Genomic DNA, 15,967 nt, shown 5'->3' on the forward strand with positions numbered 1-15,967 from the left:
GCACAAAAAGAAGAAAATTCATGTATAGAAGTCTATTCTGGCGGACCATCTATTATTCCACTTATTCTCCACTTCTTAGGGTACAAGAGAAAAAGTGGTACAGAAACGGGTCTTATCATAGCTACTATCACTTTTATCAAATTGAAGCTGTGATATAATATTTAGCCTGGAGAAAAGTCCCGTACACATTTTCAGTTTTTCATGAAAACACTAGTACTTGCTGTGTCTGTAAAACTATCTAGAACTGTAATTGTTGCATACTCTCATTAAGAATCTACCTCCCAAGTCAGACAAAAATTATAACTTCCCTTCTCCATATTGCATCACTACTTGACTTATAGTTTGTAGATAAGTATGAATTATAATTCATTATTATTAATTCTTCGTGCTGTAGATTATTTTGTTAAACAAAACTGATTGCGCTGGATTCAAAATTACCCCCTCATACATCTGTTAAGATTGAGGCCGCATCACAGCTTTCATCTTTTTTAAACCACACACCGAAGAGCAGTCAACAATCTTCAACTTACTCTCTTTCTTCTCGGAAATTCTTCCCAACAGCACAGCGTACAAACCGATGACAATTTCTCTTAGACAATTGTAAATTTATACTAATTAAACAATTACAAACATGATTCTACGTTTTCAAAACACAAAAGAAAGGAGAAAACCATAATAAAAGTTACATAAGCAAATGGAAACAGACACAAACATCATAACAAACTGAATGTTTAAAAAATGGTAGGGGGGAAAACTTAACGGTACAAATAAATAAATAAATAAATAAAATAAAATAAATTAAAATGTATGAAATTTGTGGGTTTTATATCCTAAAATATACAATTCAACTACTCACCTCGTCTGTCTCCCAATTGGCAAATATCCTTGCCCATACTGCAGTGAATCCATCACCAGATGTTAAATTAGAATGTTTTACCAAATTCTTTACTACGTGCATAGCAGGAATATGTTCACTTGGTCCACTAAACTTCTTAAACTTGAAATCGAAGCTTGAAACCTACCGAGAAAATTTATAAATAAAGACACATAACTCATTTATGTACGTAACGAAGGCAAAAGTTTCACTAGATACACTAGGTGCCTAACTTTATAGATAGTTTTACTTTATATAACATTGATGCAGAACAGTTTCTACAAGACAAGTGAAGAGAAGCTTTTGGGTTTTATAGTTTATCGGATAGTTAAACACCAGAATGTAACCGACAATAAACGAAATAAATAAATATTCGTATATATAACATTCAGCTTATATAAGTTAATTAATTGATTTTAAGATTTTATCCGATCTGAGAGATACAGTTTATTTAGAGAAGGGGGAATATGCTACAGGCCTGAAGGTATGATTTCTTCATTGGAACGTTTTTATTTTCTTTTTATTTATTTTTTTATTTATATTATTATTATTATTATTATTATTATTATTATTATTATTATTATTATTTTACTTTTCACAAAATTTTAATATTGTGACACGGTGAATGCTATCAAAAGACTACTGATAATGCTAATATTTGTATATTGATATAAAAATCTTCCTTTCTACGCTCTATGCATCCGCCACTCATGAATTTCATGACAGTAAACTAACAACTTGCATCTCTTAGTATCTGTAATGCTTCAATACTTGTGATACTGAAATAATAACCATGAGCAAACATGGTAAACTTGGTGTGGTGCAAAGTCCAAACTGATTTAAGGGATAATATTTTACCTTTTATTTAAGAATGGAATCCACTTACTCGTTGAAGCTTAAAGCTCAATTTCATGACTAAAGCTACACGAGACACGGGCCTACAATTTAAGTTGGAAGCTGAACCACTATAACGAATTTAAATTTCTTTAACGTTATCCTACCGGGAATCAAACTCGGGACCACATGATCCAAAGATGCCCGCGCTAGCCACTAGCGCAGCGGGCAAGGCTAAGAATTAAACGTGCTTACAATATTTGTTGTTTAGATATGCAAGGGTCAGTAACCTTTCTTTCATTATATAAGATGCATTGTTCCATTTATTTTTGACAATTGTCCGATTTATGGACTGTACCTCTCTATTTTGGCTAAGTAGAAAGGGGTCTTAATTTGTTCCTCGCAATCACTGTTCCTCTGTACAAAATTCGGATAACAATAGCTTGATGAAAATTTTAAAATTTCAGTTATCATTACAAGTCTCAAGTAACCGAATTTTAAATTCTTGTCCTAAATTGTAGTAGTAATTTATAAGCTTTTGAATGAATTTTCAGTCCGAGTACCTGCTAGATCTACAGAATCTCATTTGTTTGCTTCTCGGAAGACTGGATTATCCATTATATGCATTCCTTATTCTACAGTTCGAAATTTAAATGTAATTACCTTGGCACCGAACTACATTTTAACCCTATATCTTGGCAGAAAAAAAAAGTATTTATGTGCAAGTTCCATACAATTTTTTAGTACGACATATTTCCGAGAAAATTAAAAATCGCGGTTGTAAGGTAAATACACTTATATAGAAGTATAAAAAGTAAATAAACTCATTAGAAAGATTTTAAAATGCTATATTAACAACTTTTAAAAATTACTGAATAAGCTTTTTAACCAAGAATTTGCGAAATAGGTAATAGCTCATTTTTTCTATGATGATTGAGAATTCAACGTTATTATAGATGCTACTTGTTCCCTCCAAGCCTACGGCTCGTTTGCAAATTATCTGCACGTTAGCGACATCTATTAGTCTGACTGTGAACTACTAGGAATTAACGTTACTTACAGACTGAGGCGTCTTCCGGTTATAATAAGGATTAAGAATATCTAAACCTTTTCGCCTAAATATTTATGCAATCAGTAACTTTTAACTGTTTTGAAATTTGCATATAAGCGTTACTCACTGACTGAGATGTTTTTGTATCATAAATATCTAACTTTTTGTATTTATAGATGCATACAATAACTTAGATATTTGTTTAGTAATTGATATAACTCTCTACAATTAATGGATTATTATTGTATTCTATGTTATATATATTCTATTCACCGGTCATCGTTTATGTACCATTTACTATTATCATTATTTTGTTTCAAATTATATTTTGATTTATTAAAGAAATAAAGAAATAAACACATCTAACAAACATTTTCTCAAAAACACCTATTATAAGATGGGAACTCTATATAATTACAGTACTAAATAACAAATGAGGTGAAAATACAATCGTACAAATATATATAGCCTACATTGCAAACGAAGAAAATCAATAGGAGATAAAAATAACAGAAAAGTTAAAGACAGTAAGAATACTATTTTGTAATAGAAAATTTGAAGTGAGGTGTTAGGGTATTTCATACTACATTCACATGCGTATTTGAAGTTCTTGTGAGAAATTACAAGAAAAAAATTGTAACGAATATCAGTTTCACAATCATATTATGACATAAAATCTTTGGTTTAAAGTTTCGCGCTCCCCTTTAGGATAAAGCTGTTGAAGATAAATGTAAAGAAGTGATGTATTTATCCACTACAAGTTCATGTGATCTCGAATCGAACTTACGAACCTGTAAAACAGAGAGGAGCAGTCTTACTGAGCGCCCCTGTTCCTAACTGTGAAAGTACGGAAAGAAAATGACCACACACACCAAACATAAATAAATAAAAACGTACGAATTCATAAGCATAACAATTGTAGGAAAGTAAATCAGACGAAAGAAAAATGTAATGATTGTTTGGAGCTTAACGTCTTTTCCTAGCACAAAGGCAATGTAAGACGTTTATAACTAGTGCTTCTGGTGAGAGCGTTAACAATTAAACCACGTGGGACCTCTGTTAATAATGAAATACATTTCTAATCAGTAATGTAAATACTTTACGATAAAGATGAACAATAGCTTTTAATGAGACAAGATTCAACTATGAAACTAATATAATACTTACAAGAATTCTTGGAGCTGGTTTTCCGCACACTAAATTTCTCTCAAATTTGAATTTACTCCGATATTTTGCTCCTGCTGGACTAAAAAGGTATTTGCTGATATAGTAATTAAAATCATCTTCCAGTAACGTACCATTCGGAATGCCTGTAAGAGAAACAGTTAATTTTTGTTTCAACAAAAATGGTATATATCATTATGAACATACTCAGAGCCGGATTTAGATTTGATGAGACCTTAAGCTATTGAATGTAATGGTGCCCATTATATGTTCAGTTATTTTTTCTCAATGAAAAATTGTCTGCAGCTGCATGCTACATGTAGCAATGCAAAAAGTCCATGAAGAACGTATGTGCAGAAATGAGCAAATTAGTAATATTGAAATGAAATTTTTGAGTTTTACGTCCCACGGTTATGCCGGTTAGCCTAAAGGAGACGGTGATGATGAATAATGAATGAAATGGTGGAATGAAGAAAGTGGGAGGAAACGGGAGAACCCCGAGGAAACCCACGCACACGGTGTTTGTATTTGTAATATTGTTGGGAGCAAGTTAACAGAAGGGGTCCCATTACTTACGTCATAGAAACCTACACAATACAAAATACTGTTGATGTATATAAGTTTTATAGCTTGTTTTGTTTTATCCTATAGTTTGGAAATGTACATTCATCTTTTTCTGTAAATTTTTGGGGCCCCCAAGAGAGTGGGGCCCTAAGCTATAGCTTATTTAGCTTATACGTAAATCCGGCATTGAGCATACTACATGAAAAGGAAACAGGAATATATTATAACAAGGGATAGGATTGTTGATTAAGAGCAAACGTATTTATCATTATCTAGAAGTACAGGTTAATAACCATAGTTAATTGGTTGGACGTTAATACGCTTTCCAACACATATTTGAAACGCACACATCTTTAGTTAACAATTTAGAAACGAGTACGGAAACGACTAGCGTAATATTTTAAAAAGAATAAAGAAATAATAGTATAATTGATACAAAAGTTAAATAAATTAAGTAATTACCTGCAGAAAAATGTTTGTTAGTATACTCTTTGAAGCCATCATACCATGTATCTACATATTTAAGCACTGTTGTTTCTTGTCTCATATTACTTATCAGTTCTTCAATGTTTTTCAATTCTACTGCATAGTTTAACTTGCCTAAAAATACAGTGCCAGAAGCACCATCTTCTGGATAATATTTCTGACTAGCTTCAAAATACTTAAAGAGGTAAGAATATTGAGGCAAAAACCAAATGGGATCAAACTCTTGACGTAGTAGGAGATTACCCCAAATATTTACTCCACAGAGTGTTGTAGTTAACAATATGACTGCCACCTAGAACAAAAAGAAAGAAAAAAAAACTATATTCATTAAAGCAATGAAAGAATCTACAATTCTTAACACAAACCCAGTAAAATTTGTTAACTTGACCTCATTATTGTGAAACCTGGAATTTCTCGTAACATGTGAAAGCAAGCATGAGTTATTACTCTATAAGTTGGTCACCTATCTATCTTGGGGCTAGGCAGCATTGAAACAATTTCATTTCTATGCTTGCAATCACCTCCGTCGGAAATGTGTGAAAACCTTTTCAGGCCAACCATCATGATAGGTTTTCTTCCTGTCTTCCTCATTCACACTAGGCAAATATCGGGATGGTACCGAACATAAAAGTCCCCACTTATCCGGACAGTGTGTTCGACGACGGACGTCATTTTTCATACGTTACGGTCTTAAAAGGCCATAAATGCCGAAAGCCCAGAAATATAATTCCTAATTCTTAAATTCTATGCTGATAATGTTAATTTCACCTAAAGCTCTAAACTCTATTATGTTATTCTTCCATTTCTTAGAAACCTTTCAAAAATCTATCAAAAACTTAACTTTCAAAGAAAACCGTACGATCAAATTTTTGATTGTTCGTACAGTTGAGATTATCACAAAAGTCAAAGCCCGCAATTTGTATTGTCTATGATAATTCAACGAAAATTACTTCCAAAGGGGCTCCAGGCACTTCATCAAAGAACACTTATAGCATGTCTTGAATATTCACTTCTTTTTTCCTCTAGTGATGTAGTGTTTACATAAAGTCAAACGAAAAATACGTATTAAATAATACATTTTTAAAATTTTGCGATAACATGTTAACTTATTTTCGTAATAGTTTTGTATTATTTTCTGATATACAGGTTGTCCCATTACTCCGTTTACATAGGAAATCTCGATAACTACTGAAGATATGAAAAAATGATAAGAGACCAATTTTGTTGGAAAGTATGTTTTCTCAATCTAAAGTGTTCGAATTTTCGAAATTGGACCAACCGTTTGGGCTCTACACTGGTGTAGCTCCCAATGGCAAAGAAAAATGCAACGTTGCCACGTCTTTGTTAGACAACAATGGAGGAAATAGTGTGTAGTTTGAAGTATCCTGGACCAAGGAGAATGGAAGGGACGTCCACAATAAAAGATATGAAGAAGGATCACACGCAACGTCAATCCAAGTCAGTGGCGTCACCAACAGAAGGGAAGGAGGCAGGTACGAAAACGAAATGAATTTATTCACGGCAAACTGGTATTAATTGTTTAGTGATGTCAACGATATGAGACAAGAGGACAATTGAATAAACTTAGAAAGGGCCCAAGTGCCAAAACTCAAAACCCAGAGAAAAGTTGATAAACTTGAGTTATCGTAATACAAGTTAAAATTGTGCTGCGATCATGTGAGTGCTTTAAGACAGAAGCAACAATGTTAAGCTATATAGTCCTTACAAACGTATTCTGCTTGGTGCTAAGACAACTTTACTTATTGCGGCAATTAGATCCTGTCTCATTGCTCAATTATGGTATCGTCTAGGAACAGAAGCGCCAGTTTCCAGATGAGTTCAAACGAAACAGATTAATTATCTCGTACCCAACCGCTGGTGTAGGGGTACCGTGCCTGCCTTCGACGAGACATCTTGACTAAGCTTTCTCGTGGATTTCCTCAGTCCCGTGAATTTCCCCCGCCGGATGCATGCCGGAATACTTTTTCTCAGGCCAGGGCCTCTTCCTTTTCCAGTCCTAGACTCACCTAAAGGGTCGATGTGACCTTGGAATAGAGGCCCAATCTCTCCTTGTGTCATTTCCTTGAACAAATAAATAAATAAATAAATAAATATTCCAGCTGGTGAACATCATTATTCATTTGCAGGTGTCGTCTGGGCAAGTAAAGTTGTTGCCTCATCTCAATTCGTTGAATGATTGTCTAGTGTCGTGTATGAGTTTTCGAAACGAAACGTGTTCTGGAATCGTGAGCAATGCTATTTGTCATTTTGGAAAGGGATTAAAAATGTAGAAGACAGCTATTTGAGATGTACTATTCCAACATTTGGCTGATGGGCGACAATGACATACCATTCTTTTTCCTTTGACAAATGAATGACATCAAGAGAATACAAGTAATGCAAGAGGTAGCAGTGGTAGACTCGTCTTCTACTTGTTATGTAAATGAAAGAACATAAAAAGGGTACTGGTTCAAAAAACACTGTTACGCAATTTAATAGGAGGTTATGAATTCACCTCAGCGTCGTCAGACACGAGAGCGCTTAAAAATAAACCAATGTTCTAACCGAGGTTTTAACCATGACCGCATGAATAGCCTGTATCATAGTCAGATGCGTTACCGACTAAGCTACGGCGAACTGAATAGGAACTGACAAATAGTCGAAGTAAAATAAAGGAAAAGGAAATGCCTGAATTGGGACACAGTAACTGTTCGAATGTGCATTATGTGATGTGAAATTCCGTCAAAGGTAAACAGAAGCAGGACTGGAAGAAACCAGCGCCGCTGAGCGATTTTCTTAAATGAGTATAGTGCCGTGATACGCCTATTTTGCCTGAGTGGCAGCGTCTCACGTAATCAGGCACGAGCAACACGACACTAATCTTTCACTTCCCGTTTAGTTCTGTTTGTGCTGTTGTGTGTTGTATTCAAGTAGTGTGTTGAATTGGCGTCCGTACGTCTTCGTGTGTATGAAGAATAGTGACGATGTATTCACCTGCAAACAAAGCATAAATGATCCTTCGCGCCTTCGGTATGAGTATACGTGCGTCTGCGGAACACTTTCATCACCGCCATCCACAGCTTCCACTGTCACCACATACAATGATTGGCAAGTTATTGACACGCTTGAAGGATACTGGCAATGTTTTGGACCGACCTTGCTCTGGTAGACCGCAATCCGTAACCAACGATGGCACACTCGTTGACATTCTGGCTAAAGTTACGTGCAGTCTAACGCGATTGATACGAAAGGTGGCCTAAGTGAGTAATATTAGCTGAATGTCTGTCCAAGGAATTCTGTGCAAGCATCATTTTCATCCCTTCAAGATACATTTCGTGCAGGAGTTGCATGGAGATGATGCCGACCGATAACGTGAATTCTGTGAATTGTTTACACGCAGCACAGAACATAAACAACCCAACCTTGCGGCTAACATCATGTTTCCGACGAAGTCATATTTCATTTTAACGGAACTGTTAACATAGATAACTACGTACATTGAGCAGACAGCAACCCTCATGTTGAATAAGTTTCCCGTAATTAAGTTGGCCCTCACATAAATGTGTGGTGTGCAATTCACGGTAATGTTCTTGTGGGTCCTGTGTTCCTAGAGGGAAGATTAGCAGGTGAAACATATTAAAACCTGCTACAACAATACTGGAACCTTATTTGGAAAACTTGCCTTTCGCAAACCGTTAGCATTTTTACTGCCAATACGATGGTGCGTCACCGCACTTCAATGTCAATGTTCAACAATGGTTGGATGCAGCAGTTCGTGGACACCGGTTCGGGTGTCGAGGTCTGTTGGAATGGCCACCGAGATCACCTGATTTAACACTGCTTGATTTTTTCTATTGTAACCGGCAGGGTTCTGTTTGCTGTCCTTGGCTCGTGGTATTACCAATAAGTATGCTCCTGATACTTTAACTTACCTGGACAGGACGACGAAGACCTCTCCAAGAAAGGTTACAAACTATTTCCCAAAAAGCTCGTCGGTCTCAATAATGAGATGAGCATTAGGCGCCGAGAGGTTCGGGTGTCTCGTCTCGAAAACCTCACGGACGATCAGACGGTCATCCAGACCATAACGCACACAAACATCACTCATACAAACAACGAAAACACACTGAATTAAATGACACTATACTTATTTATTAGAACACTATTTTGAAAAAGAAATAGCGAAGAGGAATGGATACAACACTGAACACTGAGGATATATATCAATTTTAGTCGCTGAAATCACGCTTTGCCCTTTTCGGGTAATATAGCCCTTTATATATATATATGATTACGATTGAGATATCACTACAAATTCTTCTCTCACACCCTTGACACACTTGGGGGGTAGCACTGGGGGAAAGTTGTCTGGATCGTCCCACGATGAATCCAGTTGTTACGCTGAACAGTCCTGCAGCGTAAAGGTGAATCTTCAGTAAAGTAACGAAAAGAAGATCTCCACAGTGGAATACTGATATTGGAGGGCGCGTATATAACTTTTTAAACGCACAAGGTCTGCGTTGGGGCTAGTTGGGGCTAGCCGTAAGAAATCGTCCTTCACCGGCTAAATAGCTTGGGCCCCTTCACAAAACTTAACCAACGCAACGGGCGTGGTGGTTGCGTACAACACCGGAGTCGAACTCCCTGAGCATCCAAGCTCAAGCTACGGGTTGCAATGGTCAACAGAAAAGTGTTGGCAGTTTATTTCAAAAATCACTCAGTTACTCACCTGTATGCACATACAAACAGAATATAGAAAACAATTTATGTTAATTTTAGCCAACTGCCTATAATGCACTAGACACGGCGATAACACTGGCGTGAGAAAGTACAGATAACGAACTACGAAAACTGTGAGGCTGGTGCCACTTTGGCTACTGGGACATCTGGTCAGCCCGTATTTCTCTAATCTATTATAATGTTTCCATAAGCGATTAAAGAAAGCACTTAATTCAGTTCCCAATAACTATAGAATATATACTGTGCATATAATGAGTCAGGGAGAAACACTGAAATGGTTAGTCATTAACTGAAATGTTCTCAGCAAAAGCAATGTTTTAAATATATATATGAAAAAACGATGAAAGACTTCTTTGTCCAATTGTGTGGGAAAGAAGCAATTCCCACCAAAGAAAGAACTTATGTGCGTTGCAGAATAAAGTATAAATCGAAAATAATAATCACAGTCTTTACGAAATATACAGGGCGTCCACAAAAAATCCTTCTATAACCTGGTAGCGGTTATATATGGTGTCCGAAAGTGGAACGACCTGTCAAGTGCACACGCAGACAGGTTGAGGACCCTTGGCCGTCTGACGAAGTATGAATAAAATTAGGTTTTTCACCTGAAAATTTAAAATTAGTTAGTTGGCAACACTGTCATATGGTGTGAGACTTACGTGCATAAACGATGAATGGTTTTTCACCTGAAAAAGGGCTATTTAAAATAGTTAAATAACTAGTCCACTCACTACAACATGATGAGGTTCCTGCATGAGCAATGTCCAATCCAAATGTTCCATGAAGTAATAAGATCCTCTTGAACAATTGGTGCAGTTGGGTTTCCTTATCTTCCGTTTCTTCACATGTTGAAACCATGCTGTCTTCCTGTGTGAGTATCCTCCATGATTCTCCAACGATGAGTTGATGAGGGGAGAAGGGGAGATTTTTTTTTTTTAACACTTGTGTGAGAAACGAAGTACGGTTACAACACCTGTATGATAACCTTTTTTTTTTTTTTTTTTTTTAAGTTCGCAGAAAGCGTTTATAGGGCTATTAAAATTCTTACTTTTTTTAACAGTAATATATATATATATATATATATATATATATATATATTTTAAACACATCAATACTTTTCGTAAAATGTTTAAGTGTTCCGTTTCGATCACTTTATTTGATATAATATGAAGTAAATACGTTATAGGGCTATTTAAATGTTTTTTTTTTAAACACTAATAAATTCTTTTCGTAAAATGTTTAAGTGTTCCGTTTCGATCACTTTATTTTGTGCAATATGAAATAAATATACACACACGATAACTATTCATGAAAACATCGACTTGAAGAATTATCAAATATCTCAATAAAAATTAGTAAATATACTGATATCTGTATTTAAAATATCAAAATGTGAATGAATAAGCAAATAGCAAAACATGTTAAAGGTACTAAAATATTAAAATTATTGTTAAAGTTTCGATATCACTCTAATATATTTGAAAAATATGAAAATCATTGAAAAAGTAAAATGAATGGAAATGTAAACACATGATAAACTGACAATATATAAACAAAATAAGATTTTCACCTGTATGTCCCTTTTTTTTTTTTTAACTGTGCCTCTTGTTGTTTGGCAGAAAAGAACGAAAAATCGTTTTTCAAAAATAAAAATAAACTTAAGTGTCAAAATTGACGTTCATAGTAATTCCAAGAAATAAGCATGATTCTGCATATCAAAGAAAAAGATTGTGATTTCGTTGACATGTATGAAGAAAATTTGGCACGCCATAAGATCAAATGCCATCTGCTCGTCGTGAAAATCGAGACTTTAATTCAATAATGCTCAATACAACAAATGGTTTCGTTCTGAAACAAAGTTATTATTAGCTTAGGCCTAGAATAATGGTTGTTGTTCACTTCTAAAACGTAAACATTGTAGGGTTACCAGAATAGATGGGTATTATCTGCAAAAAATTTATTAATAAAGTGTTGAAAACTATTCAATATTGATCCAAGTTTTTCGAAGGTCTGAATCAAGGAAGTTGACTCGCTAGTCCAAACATTCCTGAAAATAAAAGGTCATTACGTCATGAATTGACCAAAACCATAGGTGGGAAAATGTGTAATACTACACGTACTTACACACAAAATATGCCATCGACACCTGCGAGGCAAGACTAGAAACGAGCGTAGGCCTGCAACCATAGGCACTTACAAAATGTTTCTATACATAACTGAAATATCAACACTAATATTCAGTAAAATACACGTATGTTCCCTGGAACATAACGTGTCTTCCACCTAGAAAAGATGTGTAAACACACAAAATACAAATGCTCTCGTAGCATCGTAAAGATATGTCTCTATAAGACAAAATACATGAGACCTACTAAGAGAAAAACATGAGATACAAACAAGAATATAGTCAACGACATTACAACTTTCTGGTCGGTCTGAAACATCAAGATTAAATTCCCTACAAAACAACTGTAACTAGCTTCCTTAGGCATCTTCGCTACAAATATTCAAACTGGTCTTATTAACACATTAAAATTCAAAATCGTCGAGCATACGAAATAATTAACAAAGTAATTTTCAAAAATCGCTATGGCTTCATGCTGTTGGAAAGAAAATAAACTTATTATTCGGGATCTAGATCGAATTCGAATAGTTTCTAGGACATACTGGAACTAAAATACAATTTCCTCAAAATTAACATGAAAAATAAACATTACAACTCATTAGCATACAAGTCCACTTAATAGAATTACGGTTCATAAACATTAAAATATTCACTGAAATGTTACTAGACATCAAAATATACTCTAAAAATCTAACCTAAGAATACGCATGCTTAATCACGGGTACCATAAAGGAAGAAGAGAAATAAAAAACTATATTTTGCGATTGATGGCGAAAATACAGTTAGCTATGGAATATCCAATGGATTAGCCACATCCATTTTTGCAAGAGATCTGCAATTCCAGGAAAAATTGCCTCCCTGAAAAAAAAATATTTATCTTTATCCCCATAAAATATCCTACCCGAAGAAGTTTCCCTACGGTCGTTCAGTGGTCTAGAGAAGACGAAAAAAAAAATGTTAATTAGAAATTACAAGAAAATATAGAAGTTAAACATATTTCCGCATATATATTAATATGAGGGGAAAAACGACCGTTCACCATCAGAATATTTGTTCATATAGTTCCTTCTACAATAAAAAGATTACTGCTTTCGTTCGGAGAATTATACTATTCACACGACATTCCTGCACATTCTATTACCAACAAGGAAATGTCTGTTATCACTTGTTTAAGGCTTAGCCTACTTTCCGTTCTAAACTTTTCTCTTCGAACGAAATATATCATGTCACATCCTGGAAATTCAAATAAGTCAAAATCGGGTAAATGACGTAAATGAGGTTCAATAAAATTACAGTAAACACTTCAAAATGAAAACGAAAATCTAAGATTAAAACTAAAAAATAACATTGATAATCGTAAAATTCCATATTTTACGCATGAGATTACATACTAAGTTTCAATGACAAATATAAAAATGTATATATAATGAACAACTAAAAATTTTCTTATCCTGGGCATCTCGATACATTCCTTTAAAAAAAATTCTAAAAGAAAGCCAAACATTAATTCTAAATAACATGTAATAACTTATTTAAGAATTTCGAAAGTGGGAAGGGATCCTAAAAGAATTTTTTAAAATTTTAAAACACAATAAAAATATATATTATAACGCCAAAACATCTTCCCACTAGCTAGGAATACGGAACTGCGCCACTAGTTCAAATTGCTTTTGGATAAATGCAATCTCCCTACGTATATAATACGTTAATTATTTACTAAAAAATTTAAATTCGAACATCTGAAATAAAACAAGAAAAAATTAATGACATTAAACTAATAGTAAGTCAGTGATAAGGTTTGCAACACAAATGCACAGCTGACTGAGGTATGAAGTGCTACACGGAGCAAAGACCAAAAGAAAAAAAGAATTAATCAGCTGTGTATCACCCGTTATTCGTAACCATAAACACAAGTGGTTCTACAGTCTAGCGACTGCCTTATCAAAACAAGAAAAAGAAAGAAAAACATGTTATCTACTCTTTGCCGAACAGTTAAAAGCTAGAAGCAAAAATGAGTTTGAAAGAAATGCGTATCAAAAACTAAAAGCAAAAAGGAAAAAAAATGAATACATGTTTATCGCTTAGAAATGCGTCGCTCTCCTAGGAGAAAAATTTGTATCAACACACAAATTCTTGGTTACTTTTTTTTTTCTATGATTACTGTTTCGTTCCTCACTATTTCTCTGATCACGTGATCTCGAGGATCGGTTTCTATTATTTCTACTATTGTCATGTCGCGTACGACCTCGGTTCTGATTCCTATCAATTCTCATATTATTGACACGCTGATCCTGGTACCTTTGATTACTCTTATTATACGAAAAATTTCGTTGGTTACTTTGGAAACTGGAATTTTGATTACCATTATAATTATTACCCTGCTTGTATCTTTCCTCTCTACGACTTTGCTGAGCGTGTAAAGTTTCTAATTTTTGAATTGCGGCCAAAAACTCCCTGATGTTGTTACATGAATGAAGAAAGAGTTCAGTTTTAAATCTATTAGGCAAAGTTTGTATTACATGTGTAAGTATGAGAAATTCAGGTAATTGCGGTGTCAATTCACGAAGTTTATTGAATTGATCTAGCGCAAAATCATGTACGGAACTATGTACCTTGGGATCGAACCTAGTACTCTTACAGGTTGATAGCCTGTGTTGTACTGTAGCTTTTCCCGCGAAAGCTTCAATAAGTGCTTGTTTGATTTGCTCATAGTTAGTAACGTCGTCTTTCCTGATATTGTACCAACTTAATGAAACTCCTTGCAACAAATGTGGAATGAGTTTAAACAGAGCTTTATCAGAAAGGTTGGCTAATTGAGCTGTAAGCTCTAGCTTTTGTAAATAATTGTGAATTGATTCACTGGAAGGATCACCCTGAAATTTAGGAAAACACTGAATTTCCTTAAGCATGACATCGTCTTTCAATTTTGTATTTTTTCTCTGGCGATTAGTGAAAGTAACATTTTTGTCGCGCTTACGCCTTCGGTCACATATAACCTTGATTTCTGAATCATCACTTGTGCTATCACTACTACTGGTGTTCTTACACTCCGAATAAGCCGAATCACTATAATGCCTAACTTGTCTAGGAGTATCTGTTTCTACTCGGGGTTCGAATTCTGACGCTCTATTTTCGGTACTTTCTACTCTCTGGGCGAGCTCTACCATATCACGCCTAATTTCTTTTATGTTCTTATCTATTGCCCGTATTTCGGCGCGACATTCTGCGTTAGATTCATTTTTTACCTTCATATTGTAATCTATCAGTTTCGCCTCTTCATATACCATTTTAATGTCTTTACCTTGCCTTTCTACGCGTTCAGAAATTTCCTCAATACGGTCATGCATCTCATCTAATTTATCGATTGTATCTATATGTAAACTAACGCAGCGTTCCTTATTAGCCTGACACACATCTCGGGCTGATTCCAACTGCCCTTGGAGGGATTGTGTGTAATCGTGCAAGCCTCCTAAATGATTCTGAATTTTACAGACTTTTGTTTCTATTTGTTCTACACGATGGCATGTTTCTTCAGTCTGCTGCCTAACTTCGACGCTGGTCTTTGTGGCGAGTTCGATTGCCTGTTTAGTACTATGACTTACTTCGTGAAGCTGGTCATGAATCTTCAGTGTTATGCCATCGTATTTTTGTTCGAGGATTTCGTTCCTACGTTTACTTTCGGCCTCCATATTCCTAATACTTTGTTCTCATCTTTGGTTATTTTCGCGACATTCCCTTTGTACAGCGTCTAACTTCTGACCTAACTCACTCTTTAGTTCTTTTTCTAATCTATCAATATTCTCTTTATTTCTTTGTTCTAATCTAGCTAGGTTTTCTTTATTCTCAGCACGGGACTCTTTACTTTCTTTCTCTAATCTAGCAAAATTCTCATCGTTTTTAGCGCGATTCTCTTTATTGTCTCTCATCAAATCTTCGAGAAGTGAACTCATTCTAGTTATAATATCTACTTCCTGATGTTCCATTATGGACAAAAGTAAAATTTAAAACGTATGATTAGAATAAAATATATTATCACCAAAATATATGATTAAAATCACCTGAAAGAGATTTTTTTTTTTCCAGATTACTGGTACTAAGCTGAGAGAGAAATGATATATTAAAATATTAA

The 15,967-nt window shown here is 34.8% G+C and overlaps 1 protein-coding gene across 1 annotated transcript in view; it reads right to left on the bottom strand.

The window, feature by feature from the left end:
* Positions 1-15,967, bottom strand: part of LOC145676546 (patched domain-containing protein 3-like) — a 90,155-nt gene that overhangs the window by 14,152 nt on the left and 60,036 nt on the right. Inside the window, exons 10-12 of the mRNA XM_081747377.1 lie at positions 4,950-5,265; positions 3,927-4,069; positions 857-1,018 (exon numbers count right to left, since the gene is read on the bottom strand). Of these exons, the coding sequence (XP_081603503.1) occupies positions 857-1,018; positions 3,927-4,069; positions 4,950-5,265 (621 nt within the window). The remainder of the gene's footprint in view (positions 1-856; positions 1,019-3,926; positions 4,070-4,949; positions 5,266-15,967) is intronic.

This window comes from Thermobia domestica, unplaced genomic scaffold (assembly GCF_964235325.1).
Source record: "Thermobia domestica unplaced genomic scaffold, izTheDome1.hap1.1 HAP1_SCAFFOLD_208, whole genome shotgun sequence".
Taxonomy (NCBI): Eukaryota; Metazoa; Arthropoda; class Insecta; order Zygentoma; family Lepismatidae; genus Thermobia; species Thermobia domestica.